Source organism: Haemaphysalis longicornis, unplaced genomic scaffold, assembly GCF_048455015.1.
Source record: "Haemaphysalis longicornis isolate Haplotype H1 unplaced genomic scaffold, Haemaphysalis longicornis Haplotype H1 scaffold_14, whole genome shotgun sequence".
NCBI lineage: Eukaryota > Metazoa > Arthropoda > Arachnida > Ixodida > Ixodidae > Haemaphysalis > Haemaphysalis longicornis.
This window is the reverse complement of record NW_027526245.1, coordinates 29888216-29909847: the sequence shown is the minus strand read 5'-3', so window position 1 is coordinate 29909847 and position 21632 is coordinate 29888216. Positions and strand designations below refer to the sequence as shown.

Below are 21632 nucleotides of genomic sequence, written 5' to 3'. Positions count from 1 at the left end.
CAGTCCAGCAAACCTTTACCGCCAAATCCACCGCTATGCTGGTAAACAGTGACTTCAATTCAAAGGACACCATTATCTCGTCGTCGTCCACCGTGACGTTGCGCACCTTTTCAATAAAATCTGAGGAGCTGCGTATGAAGGTGGAACCTATTCCAACGAGTGGTACAAAAACTTTGTGCAGATAGCCCGACAGGCGGTGTAAGGGTGAACGTGTGAAGTCAGCCATCGGTCGCATCGGCACGTTCGGCTTGTGGATCTTCGGGAGGCCGGATAAACCAGGTGCTGAGCCATTGTGGCAGAGGAGCTTGAAGTACAGCGACTTGTGTTGGGGGGAAACCAACCGGAAAACGTCAGCCAAGAGCGTTTGCAAGCTTCGTTCCACTTTGAGGGTAGGGTCCCGTTTTAGCTTAACGTACGTGCTGACGTCCTGCAGGAGATCAGACATTTTTCCAACGTAGCCGTCGCTATTCAAGATGACGGTGGCGTTTTCTTTGTCAACGGGAAGTATTACGATGTCCATGTTACTACGCAGGCTCTTGATCGCATGACGTTCCTCGGCGAGAAGAGGGGTCTGAGGATGCCGTGGTAGCTTGGCTGGAATGCCGACTGCGCGAGTGCGAGCCTCGTCTCGGCGGCTCGAACTCGCGCAGTCGGCATTCCAGCCAAGCTACCACGGCGTTCTTTCTACTCGGCATTCTACCTACAGCCCTGAAGATCCTGGGTCTTACTATCCAAGCCAACACTAGAAACGACCAAACACTTTACAACCTCAGTAAAGCTACTGATCAGGTAATACATATGATTCGTCGCATCACCAACCGACACCAAGGCATGAAAGAAAAAGATACTCTTCGGCTCGTTCAGGCCTTTGTCATATCCCGCCTCACTTACGTCGCGCCATATATTGTCCCAACTCGAACCGACAGCGACAAACTCGATCGCCTCATTCGCAAAGCAACAAAACAAGCTTTGGGTCTCCCGATGAGCACGTCTACGGCCAAACTACTAAGCATGGGGCTCCACAATACCATAGAGGAGCTCATCGAAGGACACCTTTCTAGTCAACGCCTTCGACTTGCTCAAACCAAAGCAGGCCGCGCGGTCCTTCGAAATATTCAATGGTCATGCCCTGACAAGACTCACCTGGTCACCGTCCCCGACACTTGGCGCCAGTCCATTTTTGTGCGCCCCATTCCCAGAAATATGCACCCGGACCTCCACCCTGGTCGTAGAGAAGCCCGAAGCAAAGCCCACGAAAAACTTTACAGCAGCCGATCCGACGTAATGTACACAGATGCGGCCAGTTACTCAGATAACCAAACTATGGTGGCCGTGGTAACATCTAAGAACGCCCTCATCACCACCGCTTCAATCCGGACAACTTCCTCCCTGGACGCTGAAGAATTAGCTATTGCGCTCGCCCTTACCCAAACCACCTCCAAGATTATATTGACGGACTCGCAAGCCGCCTGCCGCAGGCTCTTGTCGGGACGGGTGGCCCCCGCCACAAACCGACTTTTGAATGAACATCCGCCTGCCCATCGGGTGGACATTGTGTGGACTCCCGCCCACTCTGCACTGACGGGCAACAATTTTGCTCATCAACAGGCTCGAGACCTCACTCACCGAGCCGCTGAGACCGGGGATGTTTCCGCACCTCTCCTCACCTACCAAGAAATCACCCAATACTACCGAACCACGAGACAGACCTTCCCTAGTCCTCACACATCTTTGACCAAAAGCCAAGAAACCACACTCAGACAAATTCAAGGAGGTACTTTTCCCCACCCTATCCGTATGCATTTACTCTTCCCTACACAGTACTCTGATAAGTGTAAATTCTGCCACGAACCAGGAACTCTGGCACACATATTATTCGACTGCACAAAAAACTCGGACCTTCCGCCTCTGAACCCGTCCCCTTCCCCTGAGCAGTGGGAGATACTGCTGTCCAGCTGTCGACCTGAGGACCAGCTACTGCTTGTGACCAGGGCTACGGCAGCCTGGACAGCACATGGGCTCCTGGACTGAGGAACCACTCTCGCATTATTGCGTAATAAAGTAGTCTCTCTCTCTCTACCTACTCGGCATTCTACCTACTCGCGCAGCAGGCAACTTCGACGCACTTCTTAAAAGCCCCGCAGAGGGCACCTTGAGTATTCATGGTGACGGTGAGCAGCGACAGCGCGGACCCCGAGCTCCCAAACATAAGCTGTGCCCAACCGTGGCGAGGTGTTTAAAGGTGAAGGGTAGAAGCCGTAAACGGTGGCCGTCGGAGCCTTGGTGAAACTACGGCCGATGGGCTCCCTGCCTGTCTGCCGGACAGGGAGCTCCGGGACCTCTTTGATTACCAGGGTAAGGTCAAAAAAGAAAGCACCCCCGTCTCCCTGCTTTTTTCTGTGCCATATGGATAATTCAAACCCCCCATTCGCCCCCAAACGTGATCGGCCCCCGAAAAGTGGCCGCACCGAAGTTTACTTTCCACCCCTTCCAACAATCGACATTCAGAAACCTGACAACTATCCTCGATTCTTGGTTATCGAGACAGTTGACAAAACAAACTTCTGTTTCTTCCATGTCCGTATTCTTGATCACTAAATTCCTGGAAGGCATCCTCTGAAAATCGTTCGATGCTAAGAAACTCCGTACTGGTGAAGTCCTAGTCAATGTCAAGACGCAGCAACAAGCCACTGACTTCCTGTCGCAAACCTGCATGGCAGATCTGACCATCAGTCACTCCTCATCGTAGCCTCAACAGCTCTCATGGTGTGATTTCGTAGACCGATTTGTTGCATGAGACCGAAGCTGATCTGTTGGAAGGCCTGAAAGATCAGGGTGTAACTGCAGTGAGGCGTATCACCATCAGACGAGATAAGCAGGAAATCCCCACAAAGCATATAATCTTGACATTCAACCGCTCCACACTTCCTGAATTCATTAAAGCAGGCTCCATCTCGTGCTCCGTCCGAGCGTACATCCCGATTCCGTGTTGCTGCTATAAGTGGCAGCGGTTCGGGCACGGTACTAACTCGTGTCGGGGCCAGCCAACCTGCGCCAAATGTGCGCAACACCATCTCACTGATGACTGTGCATCCAATCCATTGCTCTGTGCCAACTGCCAAGGATCTCAAGCTGCATATTCGCGGACCTGCGACCGGTTCAAACTTGAGACAAAAATAATAAACATCAAGGTCACGGAAAACATCACCTTCCCAGAGGCGCGAAAGAGGTTCGCCTATTTCCACCTGGGGAGGTACGCCGACGCAGCTGCCGCCCCCCCCTCTCCCAGGGTTGCCTCTTGCAGCCCAACCCGCCTCCGCACCGCTGGCTGAGCCGGCACCGGCTGTGGTGGCAACCACGTCTGGTTGGGAGGCTGCTGCACCCACTGTTTAATCTTCTCCACCGGCCCGAAGAACACGGGAGGGCCCGGAGGCGATGGAGACGGAGGCACTCGCGACAGTTCCCACCCACGCCGCACCGCCTGTGCCACCCGGGGCGCTCCTGACGCCCTCGGCCGTTGCGGCTCCAACGAAGGGCACCGGGAAGGGTGCCAAGTTCGGGGGGTCCGGTACGCCGGGTACTCCTTCCAAGTTTGATGACGACTTGGATGTGGGACCTTACCTGTCTCTTTAGCAGCGGAAGGAGCGGGTCCCTCCATCTAAACCTCCAGAGAAGGTAACGAAACTTCTCCCAAGAGTGCAAAACCCGAAAGACCCTACATAAATAGTCACACTCAGGTAGCTCTAAAACATCATAATGGGAAGACAAAATATCGTTCAATGGAACTGCAGAGGCCCTCTGAACAATCTTGACGACGTGTGTGAGATTCTGCATGCCAATCAGCCAAGTGTAATGTGTGTCTAAGAAACACATCTGAATTAAAAATTCCCGCGCCTAACCGCGAGGGGAACACGAGTAAATGCAGAGCATTGGGGCCTCAGTACTGATTGAAGGCAGTGTTGCTTCCATCGCTTCTTCCGTGATGCTGGAGTAGCAGACACGAGTAAACGTGGGCACGAGCGTCAACCATGGAAGGAAGGAGCAACGCAGTGACTGAAACACGAGCGACCGCTAGGCGCTATATTTGCAGCGCGCGCAGTAGAGGGAGAGCAGTACGGGGGGGAGAGCGCGCAGGCGCAAGCAGCGCGCGCCCTTCCACGCCCCACCGCGCTGCTATCACGCACCTGTTACGCCGAGACCGCGACGGAGCGAACGGGCAGACTAGGCCGCATGCGCGCGCCAGCTGCTGTTGAGAGAGAGGAGGGAAGGAGAGGCGCACCTGCTGCGGACGCGAAACTTGACACCGTCCGACGCAGGAACAGGCGAGGCTAAGAAATGCTCTGCATTTAAAACACACATTTCTTGGATAGTTACCTGGTATACAGAAAGGACAGTGATGGCTGCACACACTCTTCTGGCGTTGTGGCCATAATCGCCCAGAAATCCTTAGCCTGTCACCCTGTAACTCTCAACACCATCCTTAAGGCTGTAGCAATTCGCAGAATAATATTCAATAGGTTGATAACGGTATGCTCCATATACATTCCTCCGGATCTTGCACTTTCGAGCTCTGACTTTGAGGCACTGGTCGACCAGCTGCCAGAACCATGCATCCTTACAGGTGACCTTAATGCACACAACTCTCTTTGGGGCTCTTCTCGCACGGATGCCCGAGGTTGCCTGATAGAGAAATTCCTGACATCTCCAGGAGCATGCCTTTTCAAGAATAAACAGCCTACATGCCATAACATAAGACACAACACATACTCACATCTTGACTTGGCTATTGGTTCTGTAATTATCTTTCCATGTCTTGAGTGGGGTGTGGGCAGGGACCCATATGGTAGTGACCATTTCCCCAATTCATTAACATATATAGACACACGCCCGAGCAGTCCATCTTCCCATAAGAGGTTTAATGAATCAAAAGCAAACTGGAATATATTTAAAGAGACATCCAAACTACACCACACAACCATTAGACACATACACATTGAAGAAGCTTCCCAACTACTCACGGCGCACATCGTCGACGCCGCCGAAAAGTCCAATCCCCATTCCTCTGGTGCCCCGCGCAACCAGCGGAGGCCGTGGTGAAATGAGGACTGTGGGCGGGCGCGAGAGGCCCAGAACAAGGAGTGGGGTATCCTTCTTCGGTACACCACGTCGGGAAACATCCTCTTGTTCAAACGGGCCAAGGCGTTTGGAAAACGTGTGCGCCGTGAGGCAAAACGCGATAGTTGGCGTACATTCATAACATCAATTAACTCCTACACAGACACACGGAAATTATGGACACGAATACGCAAACTCAAGGGGCAACAAACACACAGCCTGCCTCTGGTCAGCACAACAGGGGACACACTGGAAAACGAGGCTGACACACTCGCACAACACTTCCAACACGTTTCCAGTTCAGCACACTACACAAACACTTTCATGAAACACAAACTCGGGGCCGAAAAGAAGCCTTTACATGACAATGACAGGTCAGCCACTTCTTATAACACTGAGTTCGCGCTTCATGAGCTGAGGGCTGCTCTGACCACGTGTAAACCCTCAGCTCCAGGCCCAGACAACCTTATATATACCATCATACAGAAGCTACACACACACACTCCTGTAGCACTTCTTCACCTTTTCAACAAGATATGGTATTTGGGGCACATTCCAAAGTCTTGGATGGATGCCATAGTTGTAGCACTATTGAAAGAAGGGAGAGAGAGAGAGAACAGACTTTATTTACAGATCCTGCGTGGGGTTGCCAACCGGCCGCGCAGGGCTCGGGGCTTCCCTTCTAATGCCCTAGTCTATTAAAAGTCCTAGGGCACTGGGCCTAGATCTCGGGGTGTGCTCCTGGCAGGGCGTCCGGTACTGGGGTCCCACGGCACCCGGTAACCGGGTCCTTGGTCCCCTTTCTCTTCTGCCTAGCCAGGGCCTCCTCGCGCCGCTGGATCGCCCATCTCTGTGATGATGAGTCTATGGAGCGCAACCAGCGTTCCACTTGCTCGGGGTACGTGGCATCCAGGGACTGCCCGTCCCCATCGCGCACTTCACCGCCGCACTTCATGATGTGGCCGAGTGTCGCTAGTTCCCTTTCACAGACGCTACACACTGGGTCTGCGAACACGTCGGGGCAGATGTGGCGCGCCAACGCCGGGGTTAGCACGCATTCCACTTGCATCTGACGAAGCATCACCGACTCCGCACGGGATAGTTCGTGGTGCGGGGCCGGGTACTCCCTCCTCTCGCCCCTGAATCGCTTTAGGATCTCTCCGTAGTCCGTCAGGGGCTCGAGGTCTTCCTCGGCGTTGGTTTCGCCTGCATCCGCGGAGAGGCTGGTGCTGGCGTCCCGGCATCTGACGAGTTTACGGGCCGCCGCGTCCGCCTCCTCGTTGCGGTTGTCGACGCTCGGCAGCTCCCCCATGTGTGCGGGGAACCACTTGATAACGGTAGTCGGGCTAGCGGGGGTGCTCCCTGCAGCCCGCGAGGCCCTGGCGAGCCCCACAAGCCGCTCGGCATCCCGCCAGACCGTGCTCCTGGTGAAATTCTTTACCGCCGTCTTTGAGTCACTTAGCACCGTGCGGGTGCCCGGTACCCCCATCGCCAGGCCTATCGCCGCCTCCTCTGCCTGGCCGGGCGTACTGGCCCGCACGGTGCCTGCGTTGAGTAGATCCCCCGTAGATGCCTGGACGACTGCGACCGCGTAGGCGTCTCTCCTTCCAGGGTACTTGGCTACGTCCACGTACGCAGCGCCCCAGTCGTGTTGGTATTGCCTGGCCAGAGCTGCCGCCCTCGCCCTGCGTCGGTCCAGGTCCCTCTCCGGGTCCATGTTCTTGGGCAGCGGGAACACAATGATGCCCCTCGCCGCCTCGTCGCTCAGGGGGACTTGCTCTTCTAGCACCCCGTCGCTGCTTGCTCGATCTCCCGGTGGCTTGAGCCCCGCGCGGTCGAGGACTCTCCTGCCCGTTGTCGTGCCGTTCAGCCGGGTCAGCTGCGATATTCGTTGGGCCTCGCTGATCTCCGAGAGCGTGTTATGTACTCCCAGAGACAGCAAGGCCGACGTTCTCGTACTGGGTAGTAGGCCCAGGGCACTCTTGTAGGCCTTTCTGATGGCGGCGTCGATCTTGCCTTCTTCCGCCTTGGTCCAGCGGTGGAAGGCTCCCGCGTATGTTGCTTGGCTAACGACGAAGGCCTGCAGCAAACGCAGGAGCCCCCTCTCGTTCATGCCTCGGTGTCTTGCCGACACCCGCTTCACGAGGCGGGTGGCGATCCCGATCTTTGTCACGATGTTCTTCAGAGCCGTGGTGTTCGTCTCGACCCCGTCCACGAACATCCCCAGGATCCTCAGCCCGGGCACGTGCGGGATCGGTGCACCGTCGCTCGTCCGCACCACGATGCTCCTTGCGGCCTCCTGGCTTGCCGCCTTCCGGTGCCTCCCCGGGGGCGGCAGGATGAGAAGCTGCGATTTTTGCGGCGAGCACCGCAGGCCCGTGCTCGAGAGCGCGGACTCCACGGCGTCCACCGCGGCTTGGAGATTCGACTCGATCTCCCCGTTGCTGCCGCCCGTGACCCAGATGGTGACGTCGTCGGCGTATAGGCAGTGTCGGACCCCCGGGTTCAGCGTCTCCAGGCGCCTCGCCACCTCGATCATGACGATGTTGAAGAGAAGTGGCGAGATGACCGAACCCTGCGGGGTCCCGACACTGCCCAGCTTCCGCTCCTCCAGCTTCTTGCCTCCCACTTCCAGCCGGGCCGTGCGGTCCGACAGGAAGGCTCGAACGTAGTTGTAGGACCTCGCCCCCAGGCCCAGGCGGGAGACCTGCTCCAGGATCGCCGAGTGCCTCACGTTGTCGAAGGCACCCTGCAGGTCCAAGCCCAGGATTGCCCGGTTGTCCTTCCCGGGCAGCCCGCCCGGAGGGTCGAGGATCTCCCTCTGGATCAGCAACATGGCGTCCTGGGTCGCCAGGCGTGCCCGGAACCCGAGCATGGAGTCCGGGTAGATGCCGTGTCGCTCCAGGTAGTCGTTCCACCGGGTGTTGAGTACGTGCTCCAGCACCTTGCCCACGCAGGACGTGAGCGAGATGGGGCGCAGGCCCTCTATTCCCGGTGGCTTGTTAGGTTTGGGTAGCAGGATCGTCTTCGACGTTCTCCACGCTTTCGGTAGAGTGCCGCTCCTCCAGCACTCGTTGTAGTACTTTGTTAGCGCCGCAATCGCCGAGTCGTTCAGGTTGCGGAGCGTCTTGTTGGAGATCTTGTCCGGCCCTGCGGCCGAACGGCAGTTGAGGTTCTGCGTTGCGAGCCTCACCTCCCACTCTTCGATATCTCTGTCCAAGTGGGAGTTGGGCCGCCCCTCGTAGTCTCGGTGGTCTTCCCTGCTGGTCTCTGGTGGGTAACGGTCGTTGAGACGTTTGTGCATCTCTTCTTCCCCCATCTGGCGCGCCGTGGTGTGGAGGATTTGCGCCATTCGGGTGTGTTGGAACTCGTGGCTCTTGGTTTCGTCCATCAGTTGTCTGAGGATCTTCCAGGGGCCGCTGCGGTGTAGTTGTCCGTCGACCTGGTTACATAGGGCGAACCACTGTTGGGCGCAGAGTTGCTTGCTGTACCGCTCGATCTCGCGGCCCAGCTCGGCTATCTTCTTACGAAGCTTTCTGTTGTGTCGTTGTCTTCGCCATCGCCGCTGAAGCGATCGTCTGGCGTCGAGGAGGTGTGCGAGCCTCGAGTCCATCGTTTCGATGTCTCCGGTAGCTTCCACCTCTTTCGTGGCTTTGTTCGTGGCTTCTTTTAACCTCGCGGACCATTCGTCTATGTCGGCTATTTCGCCCAGCTCGGACTTTCTGAACTCGTCCCAGTTTACGAGTCTGTGCCTCTTTAAATTGTCCCTGCTCTGGTCCCCGTTCGTGTGGGCCAGCGGGATCTCTATTTCGATTATAAAGTGATCGCTGCCCAGGTTGATCCCGGTGTTTCTCCACCTCGCGGTACCACCGCTGGGTAGCAACGCGAAGGCAAGATCCGGGTTCGTATCCCGGGCAGTGGACGTCCCTATTCTTGATGGCTGTGCTGGGTTCGTTAGTAGCGTGAAACCCGCTTCGGCGGCGTCTTCTAACAGGTCTTTCCCTTTTGCTGTGGTTACCGTGTATCCTAGCTCGAGGTGCTGCGCATTGAAGTCCCCGCAGACTATCGCCGCGGCGTCTCCCATCTTGGCCATTTCTCGCTTCGCTTTGGTCGTGGCGTCTTTGACTCTGTTGAAGAGGGTCTTGAACTTCTGTCCGCTGTGCCTTGGATTGCTGTAGATGTTGGCGAGAAGAAGCGACGTCGACGTCTTCTGCCTTCTACCCCGCGATCTGCCTCCCTTGCCGATGAACGCTAGTTCGGTTACGCACATTTCGATCGCGGTGCTTGGGTTGCCCAGAAATTGCTGGTGTTTCACATGGGCAAGCCCCTTGCGGATCAGCGTACACACCCCCTGCGCCGCCCCCTTCCCGCATGTGCGAGCCGAGGGCGGGCAGTCGTGCGCCCGGTAACCCGAGAGTTTCGGGGTTTCCTCCAAGTGAGTCTCTTGTATCGCTATTATGTCGGACCTTTTCGCTGGCTCCAACGATCTGATATGTTGCTGTAGGACAGCTTTGCGGCATCTGAAACCGTTTGAGTTCCAGTGCCATATTCTGATCTTATTGTTGCTGGCCATCTTGAGGTTTGGGTTCGCAACGGTGTTGCTGTAGCATGTTAGCAAATTGCTGCAGCATCTGCTTTTGTAGCTGCTCGAACTGTTGAGCTATCTGTTGTTGCACTAGCTGGGAGCATCTTTGGAAGGACCCTTCTTCTCCCGCTAGCTATCTACCCATTGCCCTGACGAGTGCGTGTGCAAGTTTCTCGGGAAGGTCATAAACCAAAGGCTCGTGTACTTTTTGGAGTACAACGGCCTTCTCGAGGGCTGCTTGGCAGGCTTCAGGGCGGGGAGATCCACAAAAGATCAACTTATGGCACTAGAGTCATACATCAAGGATTCCTTCATTCACAAAAAGTTCTGTTTTCTGTTTAACTGTGTGTTTCGCTCTTGAAAAGGCCTATGACACCGCTTGGCATTATGGGATCCTTACTGACCTCAAGTCATTCGGTGTTTCTGGTAATTTTATTGAGCACCCTTGCTAGTTATTTGTCGGAGAGAACCTTTCGCGTCAGAGTTGGTTCTGCACTGTCAAAGGTAGAAGATGTGCAAGAAAATGGCATGCCGCAAGGTGGAGTGTTGAGCTCCACGCTCTTCATAGTTAAGATGAACTCTCTTTGAAAGGCATTGCCACCCACAATCTCTTATTCCATGTATGAACACGACGTCCAGACATCCTTTAAATCATCTATATGTCCATCTGCGAACGTCACGTCCAGCTCGGCGTCAAGAAACTTGCCGGCTGGGCACACAAGAATGGTTTTAAAACTGAGCTCCTGCGTTGTATTCTCCAGGAGGCGCGGCGTCCACCCGTACCCAGACATCACTCTTTCGAATATGGCGATTCCTGTGAACAAGGAGCACAAGTTTTTAGGCATTTTATTCGATGAAAAACTTACATTCATTCCTCATAGCAAACAGCTCAAATGCAAATGCTTAAAAACAATGAATATTCTTATGGTCCTCTCGCATCTTATGGTCCTCTCTCATCAACAAACAACTCCTGCTGCGCCTATACACAGCGTTGGTGGGGTCTCGGCTCGACTATGGCAGTGTCTTGTATGGGTCGGCGACAACGACCGCTCTGAGAATGCTCGACCCAGTGCTGCATCTTGGCCTTCGCATCTCATGCGGCGCTTTCCGCACTAGCCCTGACGAAAGTCTTTCTGTCGAGTGCGACAAATGGTGTCTAGGGCATCAGCGGGAGTATGCTGACCGCTATATGCATCTAAGATTGTCTCTCTTTTACAACCATCCTTTTAATCCCATCAAGAACAATATATCAAACTTGCAACTCTTTTTAAACAGGCCATCTATTTCCTTACCTTTCTCTCTCAGAGTTAGGGAGGAGGCTTCTGCACTCACGGTCCCTCTTTCAGACACGCACAAGACACCCATGCATAATTTAATTCCAACATGGCATCTACATCCTATATCATGCCACCTATCATTCACATTAGTAGAAAAAATAGGGTACCCAGGAGTGCAATTCTGCAGCATTTCCTGTTCCTGCAGGACAAGTACAGGTGCGCAGAATTCTATAGCGACGCGTCGGAAACTGGTTTTATTGTCTCTTGTGCAGCGCACGGACCAAATTTTACCGTTACTAAACAATGAATTTTCATAGGAGTATTTACACGGCAGAATCATATGGCATTTTACTCGTTTCAAATCACATTCTCGAACATAAAATTCCAAAGTCCATCGTCTACACCGATTCTCTAAGCGTTGTACAGGCACTGTCATTAGGAAAGTAATCTAAAAACTATGTGATCAATGCTCTTTTCAAGGTACAAAGACTGCATATGCCTGAAATCTTCAAATAACTATTTGCTGGGTACCAGGTCACTGTTGGATCCCTGGCAACGAGACTGCTGATCAAATGGCTGGTGCTGCTGCTCTCATGACCACAGTTAACATAACAACAGTACCTTACACCGACCTAAAGAGACACATCAGACGACAGCTTTGTGACACATGGCAATTACGCTGGAGTCAACAAACAGACAAGAAACTACACATAATAAAACCACAACTGGGACGCTAAATAACTGACTCACACAACAGATACACTGAAGTCGCCCTGGCTAGGCTGCGGATTGACCACACACATGTGACGTACTCCCACCTGCTCACTGGAACTTCGGGACCCACGTGTAGCATGTGTGGAAAGGGCCTATCCGTAGACCACATACTAATCACATGCAAGGCTCTTGACACAACACGACTCAAACATTTCCCTGAATTCTACAGACGACACATTCCTTTGCACCCATCATACTTTTTAGCCGACGAACCAATGTTTTCTAGTCAACGTGTTTTTAAGTTTTTAGCTGAGGTAAACTTTCTGCAGCTCTTGTTATATCACGTGTAATCATCTTGGCCCTGTACACCAGCCATCTCCACTGTCTTTTGTTTTGCATCACCTTTACTTTTAGTTTCATGTTTTAGTATTTACGGTCTGATCAAAATTCAGCAACTTCTTCTTTGGCGCTCTATGTCCAGAGTCGGCCTTGCGCCAATAAAACCCAACCACCACCATCATCAGCATCATCATCATAATCATAATCATCATAATCATCATCACTTCTGAGAAGCTTCGAGCTTCGCCCCTTTCCGCGCAGTGAACAAGGCTTCCATATGGAAGCCGAAACGTCTTTTTAGCATTTACTAAGCCTTTGGTCGGCGATAACCACTTTCTTCAACTATGTATCTTCCACCCGACCAGACGAGTTTTCGTCAAACCTCAGATTTCATTTCTTTTAGAATGTGAGGGTATCCATTCAAATCTACATTAGGGAAATATTCTGCTTTTAAAAGCCCTAGGATTTAAGCGTAGCACAAAGGAAGTTATCTTCAAAGCTGTCGAGGGGACGAAAAGAAGATAACAATGTTGGTGGACGAAAAGCAGAGAGGGGAATATTGCCTAGGACAGTTACCACCTTTAAGAGAAAAAAAAGTATTTTGTGCCTAATAAGCTTTTTGTGCCTGCCGTAAACAGCGCTAGTATTAAACCAAGAGTATAAAACATAGGTATATTAGATCCTTTTTGTTAAGATAACATGTCATCACCCCACTACAAAGGGGAAACCAATAGCAATCATCATCATCATCATTCTCAAAGATAGAACAAGGCCTCAAGAAAAAAAGAAACTCCTTCCCGTGTTTGAAGCCAAACGAGCGTCTCCCACGAGGGTCCCACGCGTTAAGAATCCGCCGTGTTTCAGATTTTGCCATTGCGACACGGTATACGCAGTTTACAGTTTCTACTTGGACTTGGATTCAGGTTGCACAGGAAAGAGCTTCGCGTTTTAACCATCTTCAGAAAGGGGCTTTGATTCTATCTGTGTATTCCTTTTCCCCGTCCGCTGCTTTAACTAGTTGGTGATGTTCGCGCAAAATATTTTATTTGCACGAAGTGGTAGAATAAATGTGCACCCACATGTACAAATTTTGGTACCAGTGTGTCTGCTTCAAAAGTTTCTTTCGTAATGCCCAAATAAGTTTTATTTCTCTTTTCCTTGTATAAGGGGGTCCTCCTGAAGGTCTAGCGGACGTCTGCATTCCGTACATAGAATTCATCTTTATCAACAATATTAATACCTAAAAAAAATCCCAGAAATTAAATTATGGGTACTGCGTAGGGACATTCCGTATATTTTTTTCATGGCACGTTTATAATTTATGGCGTGTTAGGACCGACTTTTAAAGACATTTTTTTTCGCGCGTGCTCTGCAGGCCTACCGGGTGTTCATGACCCGTTATGAAGAACTGTACAGGCTCATTGTCGTCCAGGGAATGGAAACGTACACCCAGGACCAGATATTCTTCGTCTCCTACGCCATGGTGGGTGCCCTTCTATGTATTTTCCTAGCGATTGGATCCCTTGATCTGGCCATTTTTTCGATGCACAATGACTTTCAACATGACAGAGAAATTCGTTTGGAAGTTCAACGTAAAATAGTAACACAAATCTTTTAAAGTTTACGCCGCTCATCAAAACATATCGTTTCCTTCTTGTTGCGTTCATGTAATATCATAAGTTATGTATGGTTAGGCATGACGCAATTTTGCAACACTTGCTTGCTTTGATGCAAGCCATTATTCTACGTTATAGCTTCAAAGCAACCAGGCAATAAATAAACTTTGCACTTCACCGCGTCCAGTTTCTAAAGTTTATTGAAGCCTACGAGGAATCGCTGTCATGTAACCCCTTTGTTGCACACTCGCTTTTTGCTGCACAAGTATGCACATTTTATGCTCTCCGGTGAGAAGAATTGCAAGGACGCGTCATTTCATAAAGTCTTGGCTGCAGGCGAATAAGCCAGGAAATCCAAGAAGAGAGCGTTATGGGCCCTTTGGTTTGCTTTCATGCAGCAAGTAAATCACAACAGCCTGACTTTTTTCTCGCCGCCTAAGGCTTCCATACAAATTGTGAAACTTCTTTGCTTATTCCGCTGCAGACGATGTGCGAGAAGTCCCGACGAAATTCCGTTTACAACTACCTGTACCCGTCAAAACTTATTCCCAATCATCAAAGGTAAGGCTGCTATTGGAACAACTCCGAGTGGAAAGGTCTGAAAGATTCAGTGAATGAAGACGTTTTGCATGTGTTTATACCCCACCTAGTAGCAAAAAATTAGACGATTGAAAAAGCAACAATAATAACAGCTTGTAAAAAGAATTTTTTCCAACACTGTGCACACCTCGGAGTTATATTTAGGGGAAATAACCTTTAGTACGGAGGAAATATGTAGGAAAAATGCGTTGCAGGACTGTTCCCTCGTATCTTCATCTCGGAAATATGGGTATGCAATGCTTGAATTATTTTGCTGGTGTTTCGAACAGGTAAACCGATCTCGTTTGCATGTCGGGTCCGCACGCTTTTCTCACTGAGTGGTTACCTGAATCAGGATCATAGTCCACCTCCTTGCTATCGAACGTGGCAGTACCCTGATAAAGAAAACTTGGAGCGGAATCATGACATCGTCCTCATTCAAGAATGTGACGGACGAGCAGACAGGCACGCCGCATTAAAAGACTTTTTTACAGCCCAGAAGTGCTTCCGAAACCACGAAGTAAGACCAAATCCCTACGTAGCAAGACACTCCTTCAAAGTCAAGCTCTAAGTGCAAAAGCAACACTTTCCGATTGTAAACCCGTCAGGTCAGCGGGTAATATATTGAAATCAGAGATGTGTAAAAAATAATGTAAATGAGAACAACATCGTCCGTCAGCAAGGCCAAAATAGAAAGCCCATTAAAATGAGAAGGCAAACAACAGCACAGAAGCTCATAATTAAGAAGATGGTATCCAGGTATATCGCAAAAATGGCGTATATACTGCGGGCATTATTGTGCGGTATCACTTTTGGGCAGGGCATCTATAGAAGGCAAGAAGACACCGTTGGCACGTGCGGCGAACAGCGCCTTAAAATTTTTTTAGAATTATTTAAGGAATAGGCAAACCGACAACGGCTGGAGACGATGGAATCCGTCAATCGAATGCAAGAATCAGATGTTTTGATATCAATATTTCCGATACATAGGACACAGACACGACTGTAGCATACAGAAAATACGTTTTAGAGGTAGGCTTTGGCTTTGTTGAGCATACAAAAAGAGAAGAGCGGCGGTGAAGTGGGTCGTGGCAAAACAGCGCTCGGGCAGCGAGTTCCACCTTCTAGCGCGTGGTGTAATGGCGTTGATTTTCTTCGGAACAAGAGCTAGTATGGGTCACCGTTCTTTCTGCGTAGCCCCAACACAAAAGTGGGCTCATTTACAGAGCACATCACTACACATACCAGCACTGTTGAAACATCGTAACCTAGTTTTAGCACACAAGAAAGGTAATGGAGGTTTAGCAAGATATGGCCTGGAGCTGTGTTTACAGCAGTCGGGTGTCAGGAGACTTCCTATTTACCGCAGTCAGGTGTAAGGAGACTTCTTAATTTGTTTGCAGCTGGACCCTACCTTCTCAGGGAAGGCACTTCCTTGTACACTTCGGTATCGCTTCTGTCGAGCTCTTATATTAGTGGATAGTGTTTTCGAGCTCTCTTGCACATTATAAGAGCCCTGAACTGACAAAACGTTTTGATTATCCACATAATTCTGGAGTAAAGACGGTTGCAGCCTCTAGTTCGTTATAGATTGAAATTTCCTCATCTATTATGGCGACACTCGCTGACCAGACTGAAGCTTGGGGTCAGAAAAAATTGGAAACTGTCACCGTTTTAATACTGAGTAGCGGCAGAGGTAGAGAGAGGACCATTTATTTTGACCTCAGCGGCAAGAAACGTTCCAACAGACTGATGACGATAGCACGCGCCACCGGGCCCCACACATCCGACCCGCTTGTGCTAGGTTCGTCGTTGTCTTTTCACAGTTTCTCATAATTTGCCACAGGCTCCAGGTCGGTTAGGTATAAAGCCACTGGTTCTGTCTTGGCTGTGTGTAAGTTACAAGAGTGCAAATTGTCCCAGACGAGGTGCACAATTTGTACAAACGAACAGTTAAACATTCGCTTCGGAAACGTTCTATTACAAGAGCCATCCCACACATTTATATTCGCGTGTCTCGTTTTTTAAAATAGACGATGTTTCTCAGCTTACGGGCCTTTATCTTCACTGTACCGACTAGGCTCATTGCCAAGATCTCGCAGTTGCTCGGGCAGCTTAATGCCTAAAGATCATAAAACAACTGTCCCGGATGCGTCGTCCAGCTTTTTTTCAGTTCCATTGCCGTCATTCATAGATTTCTCAGACTTGACCATCTTATCGAAGCAAAGTTCTGACAAGACGCTTATACGTAGCTGCGTGACTCTTTCACGCGCATTTTTTTAGTTCGGTTTTCACGTAGGCAACATCTGCGATGGTTACTTCAAATCCATCTTTGTCTGTCGCGCCTTTCGGACTAATCTTCGGGTTCTCAACATCGTTATCAATTTTACACTCCTCCGTAATGAATCATCGTCTCGGTCTTGTACTGCTCAAGCTCAATGCGGCATTCATAAGTCAAGGGCTTGTTATTTGCTGCAGAAGCGATGGCAGCTTTATCTATGGCCTTGACACCAGTTATATTGCACTTCCAAGTTGTCATTGAGCATGCTGTATCGGTCAAGGGTTTGCTCCCCTATCGTTGCTCAGTGACCACTTGCAACTTGACCTTGGGCGTCCCAGTGGACTTCCGTTCGTCGCGCACCCTCGTTTTCCCAGATACATCTCGGACACATCTCCTCGGGCACATCTGGAGTGGTGTCTTTCACGTGGCCGCGCAGGGCAAACATAGCGTTCACTTCCGCGCCGTAGTTTTTTTTCCTTCCTCCTAATGAGCTCCTTCTCCAGTCCTTGTAAGCCTGCACCCTTGACCGACATGTCGCGCATGTCTTAAAACATGTTTACGACGTTCTGCTCCCTAAGCCGCGGTACTGGCCGCATCGTGACTCGAGGGGCTCCCTGAACATTTCTAGCCCGCATCTGTACTGGTGCCATCGGTATCGGTTGCACGATCGCCTGCGTCGGTGCCGAGGTGGGCACATGTTCTGTACAGCTGAGCCACCCTACGGTTTGGTGGGCGCATAACGGCTAATTGTGTCTTCCAGGCTGGGCACAGAACCGCTTTGTTGAGAACAGAAAAGCGGGTGAGGTGTAGAAAAAGCCATTCTATTGCGTACTCAGCGGCACGAAAAGTTCCTAAAAGTGATGAGGATGGCACGCGCCACCCGGTCCCACACATCCGACCCATCCATACGGGGTTCACCGTTATTCTCTTTTCCTACTCTTTATTTGCAACAATTACCTTAGAGCAGTGACATGAGAAAGTTGCGAAGTTGTCAGAGATCATAAAGTTTTAGTTCTCACGACTGTGACGTGTTCACCAGTTGGAGAAAGGTGCCTTTCTACTTTCGAAACCTTGGAATCCAGGAAACAAAAAACGTACACACCCTGTACGGCACCTTACCGCACAACTTTTATCTGTTCTGAACATCTCCAAAACAGCGCATTATCGGTCAAATTGCATTATAAAGAACAAATAGAAAAAATGCGCAATTGTAAGCCGCATTGTCACAAAAGTTCGCCGGAGAAGGAATATTTTTCGCGCAACCTTGCGCTTTAAAACGCCTTGATATTTTCCACTTCAAAAGCAAAATATGGAATCTGGAAACCCGAAATATTAAAAAAAACGTGCCTCGTCTATTGTAAGTTGCGATGTCAAGCTTCCTGAAACTATTCATGAGAGTAAACTTTAGGCATTGGATCTTCAATGTCTTTACTGTTTGCTGTGCCGCAAAACTTGTAGCCGAGGTCCATCTAATTAGTGATATTGGAGCATTATAGTGCTAGTTGTCTCCTTGACATCTTCAATGCTCGCGCAGATATGTAACTGTTTGATATGTGCGGCTAAATTCCAGATTCTCATTAGTACACGTCGCCTAGGTACGCTTTTTGGATGATTGAAATCCTGTTTTTTATAAAACTCCCTGCTTTCTCGAGGTGTATATTCAAAAACCATTATTTTAGAAGGAAGGGGCTGTTCGAGTAGAGAGAGAAATAAAAATTATGGAAGCTGGCGGAAATTTCCAGCAATACATTGACAATTGTCGTGAATTACTGACCTCAACAGTTCTTGGACGAAAGTTTTATATTGTCACGGAGGGATGACAAAGACGACGAAGCTGTTCACGGTGTGCGTTGCGTTGCTGGGTTCTGTGATGGCCATAAATATATAGCCTCGAATTCAGCCACCGTTGGTGTCAATCGTCCTGCCGCCACGCAACATTTTTGGCCCCCTCGTCGACGGCGACCGTGCCGGTCGACGACGCAGTCGGTGGGCGAGCACGTGGTATGAAAAATGACATGATAATGAGGTTCATTCCGCCACAGATGCAGGTAATGATCTCGAAGAACCATGGCCAATGAACAGTGATGTCCACCAATACAGCTGAAACGCCGAAGGCCCTTGGAGATGCGCCAGTGTGCTGGGAGGGTCAGCGGCATCGTCGTCAGTTCTGGCCGTGGCGGGTCACTTCAGAGCTGGTCGCGGCGGGTCATTGTGTGGGTACAGGGTGCTCGGGACAGGCCAGTTCATGAAGCGCCGGGGCTGGGGTGAGCCGACGCAATCCAGGAACTCTAAGGGAAACGCATCAGGAGTCGATGCGGGCAATGTTTAGTGGCCCGTAAGAGGATGCACACCGTACCCTCCACCAAGATGATTCGTGCCGGCAGGACGAATGACAGGAACTGTGGCTGAATGTCAAGTGATATATTTGCATGATGTTGGCCCTCACAGCATCTAGTAACGCCACGCACAACGCGAACAGCTTCATCGTCTTTCTCTTCGCTCCGTGACAATATTATAAATGGCCTTGGTAGGAGTCGTTCGGAAAACTATATTGATATGGCCAATGCAAACATTTCAAACACGAGCTTAGCGACGTGACACATAGCGGGGTGAAGAAAGAATAGAGTTGAATACTCATGTGTACGAATATAGACGACGCAGCGCAGGGAAAAAATCACACGGGTAAATAAAACCGAACGTCACCACTGAAAAAAAGACAAGCTAGGTGCACGTCTGTTGCAGGTTTCATTTAAAATGCGGTAAAGCGGACATAATAAATCTTCTGGAGCATATCAGGAGCGGTAAAACATTTCTTTGTTGCAGCTGCTCCTCTTAAATGGGGCGCTGTATACATGCTTCCGATTGCTTTGTGTTTTATTTCCAACGTGTTTGTTATTATTATTTTCACTTCATTCATGAACATGCGTAGCTTCCTAATTTTTCAGCGCCTAAAGGTTTTGTGCTTCAAAAAGCTTTACGACGCCTGCATAGTGTGCTTCGCCAGCCGAAACGATAGTTAAGAAGGGTTGTTCGAATCAACATGGCTTTACTTTATTCGATATCCTTAAAAAGGGGGTTGGTGGCACGCGCATGCTAGCCTAAGTCAGGTAACGGAACGGCGTGCTCACGTACATTCATTCTATCGTGCCGATAAAGGTGGTGCGGCTGTGGTCATATGACGTACATCTCTAACTCTTAGTAATTTTGTATTTTGTAACTTTTTTGCGCACTGAACGAGCTGCATGCGTTACGAATGCTCTTAATACCTTGACTGATTTGAAACCTGCTGGGTGCTTCGGGAGATCATCCGCTAGACTAAGTGCCTTTGTATTTTATGTGCAGCCAGATTCTCTAAAACGAGAGGCCGTCATTTTGAAACGACGCGGTAGCGCCCTGCGAATGTGTGTGTTCTGGTGCGGGGGCGCCATTTTGAGGTGGGGAAGAAGGGCGAGTTCAGCAAAAAAGGAGCACTGTGGCAACGGCGGAAAGCGAAAAGAAGCACTGAGGCAAGGACGCAAAGCGACAAGCAAAAGGACAGAGGGCAGTGCCCGTCGCTTTGCGCCGTTGCCACAGTGCTCCTTTTTTGCTGAACTCGTCCTCCTTCCCCACCTCAAAGCGGCGTCCTCGCCCCAGAACGCATGCATTTGCAGGGCGCTACCGCGTCGTTTCGAAACAACGGTTCTTTTTTGGAGAATTTGGCCCCTGAAGGAATGACATCGTTTAGAGCAAAAAGTGAGAATTTTATGCAACCACGGCCGTTCTTGAGACTTCCTCCTGCGGTTGCAAGGCAACACTACTGAGATGTAGAATTTAAAATACAACTGCAGTGGGCGATCTAGATAAATAACGCAAGCAAGGTAAGAAGCTGTCACCAGAAAATGCTCATTAAACTGTGCTATCAAATATCCCAACAGATTAGAAGAACGAGAGCAAATAGGACATCGCCTCGGTCATCGTAGCCCTGTTTCTGATTAATGCGAAAAACGAAAGTTCCCGCGTGTTGGTTTTAGGTGCGGAGTACCTTAGGACCGCACCGATTTGCACACCCAATTTGCGCCCCGACCGTCATTCGATGTGATCCGTGAGTTGCAGTTTCATTTATGGAATAATCAAGGTGCAACTTACGGCTCAAATCGAATGACGGTCGGGGCGCAACTGGGATGTCATTTCGAGTTCCCGTACTCCGTGCGCTCGCCATAATCCACGGAGCAGAGATGTTGCCACTTTTTTTATTCGTATCCCACCACGACGACGCGTCTAACCCTCCACGTGCAGCTTCGACACGTTAGAACCTCGTAGCTTCGAAACATTGTGCCGACCTCTCTTTTGCGGTTTTTCCAGGACAAACCTCGCTCTTATGAACTTCGACCGATTCGCCATCGCCTTCAACTGTCCTGTCGGTACTCCCATGAATCCCGACACCAAGTGCGAAGTTTACTGAAGGCGTCGCTGAAGATGCGGGAGACTGCGCACCGAGGACACGGCGATATTTCTGAGGACGCAAATGCGATGTTAGGTTATTTTAGGAAATTAGTTTATATATGCACCTCGTCCAGAAATACTTTCTATACTTGTGCCGCGCTTGTGAGATACACACAACCGAAACATGATGTATACAATTTTTTTAAAAAAACAAAGTATTTTTACTCAGGCGTATGTGCTTTTTGGGGGGAAATATTGTGTTTGTGATCCATGATGTGCTGAAGTACGACAAGAAATTAATTTGGGCTCAATAAAATATTCCGACAAAAGTACCTGCAAGATATTTCGAATATGTGTCAGGTTGTTTACTGCGGAAAGGGTGCAAATACGCGTGAATAATACTCTTTCCAAACTTTCGATGGAACATTAGGCCGGAATTTGCAAGTAATACAGCGGTAGCTATTGAAATTTTAATTCACGCAGTCTTTGCATGCTTCACCAAATTTTGGTATCGGAGCATCTAACACCTTACACCGTGCCTTAATATACAGCCAAACACGCTTCCTAGGTCCGGCACTTGTCCCACAACTCACACATCTCAAGTTTATTTGTCGCAAAGGTAACCTACACTACAGTTGAGGCGAAGACCAAGTACGCTATGATGCTCACAGTGCTTTTAAATTTGAAGTAGCCATTGGATCGGT

At 50.1% G+C, this 21632-nt stretch overlaps 1 protein-coding gene across 1 annotated transcript in view; it reads left to right on the top strand.

Annotated features, from left to right (window-relative positions):
* Positions 1-21188, top strand: part of LOC144164824 (neprilysin-1-like) — a 44819-nt gene extending 23631 nt beyond the window's left edge. The window contains exons 10-12 of the mRNA XM_077695085.1: positions 13406-13513; positions 14131-14207; positions 20848-21188. Coding sequence (XP_077551211.1) covers positions 13406-13513; positions 14131-14207; positions 20848-20947 — 285 coding nt within the window. The 3' untranslated portion in view covers positions 20948-21188. The remainder of the gene's footprint in view (positions 1-13405; positions 13514-14130; positions 14208-20847) is intronic.
* The last annotated feature ends 444 nt before the right edge of the window (positions 21189-21632 follow it).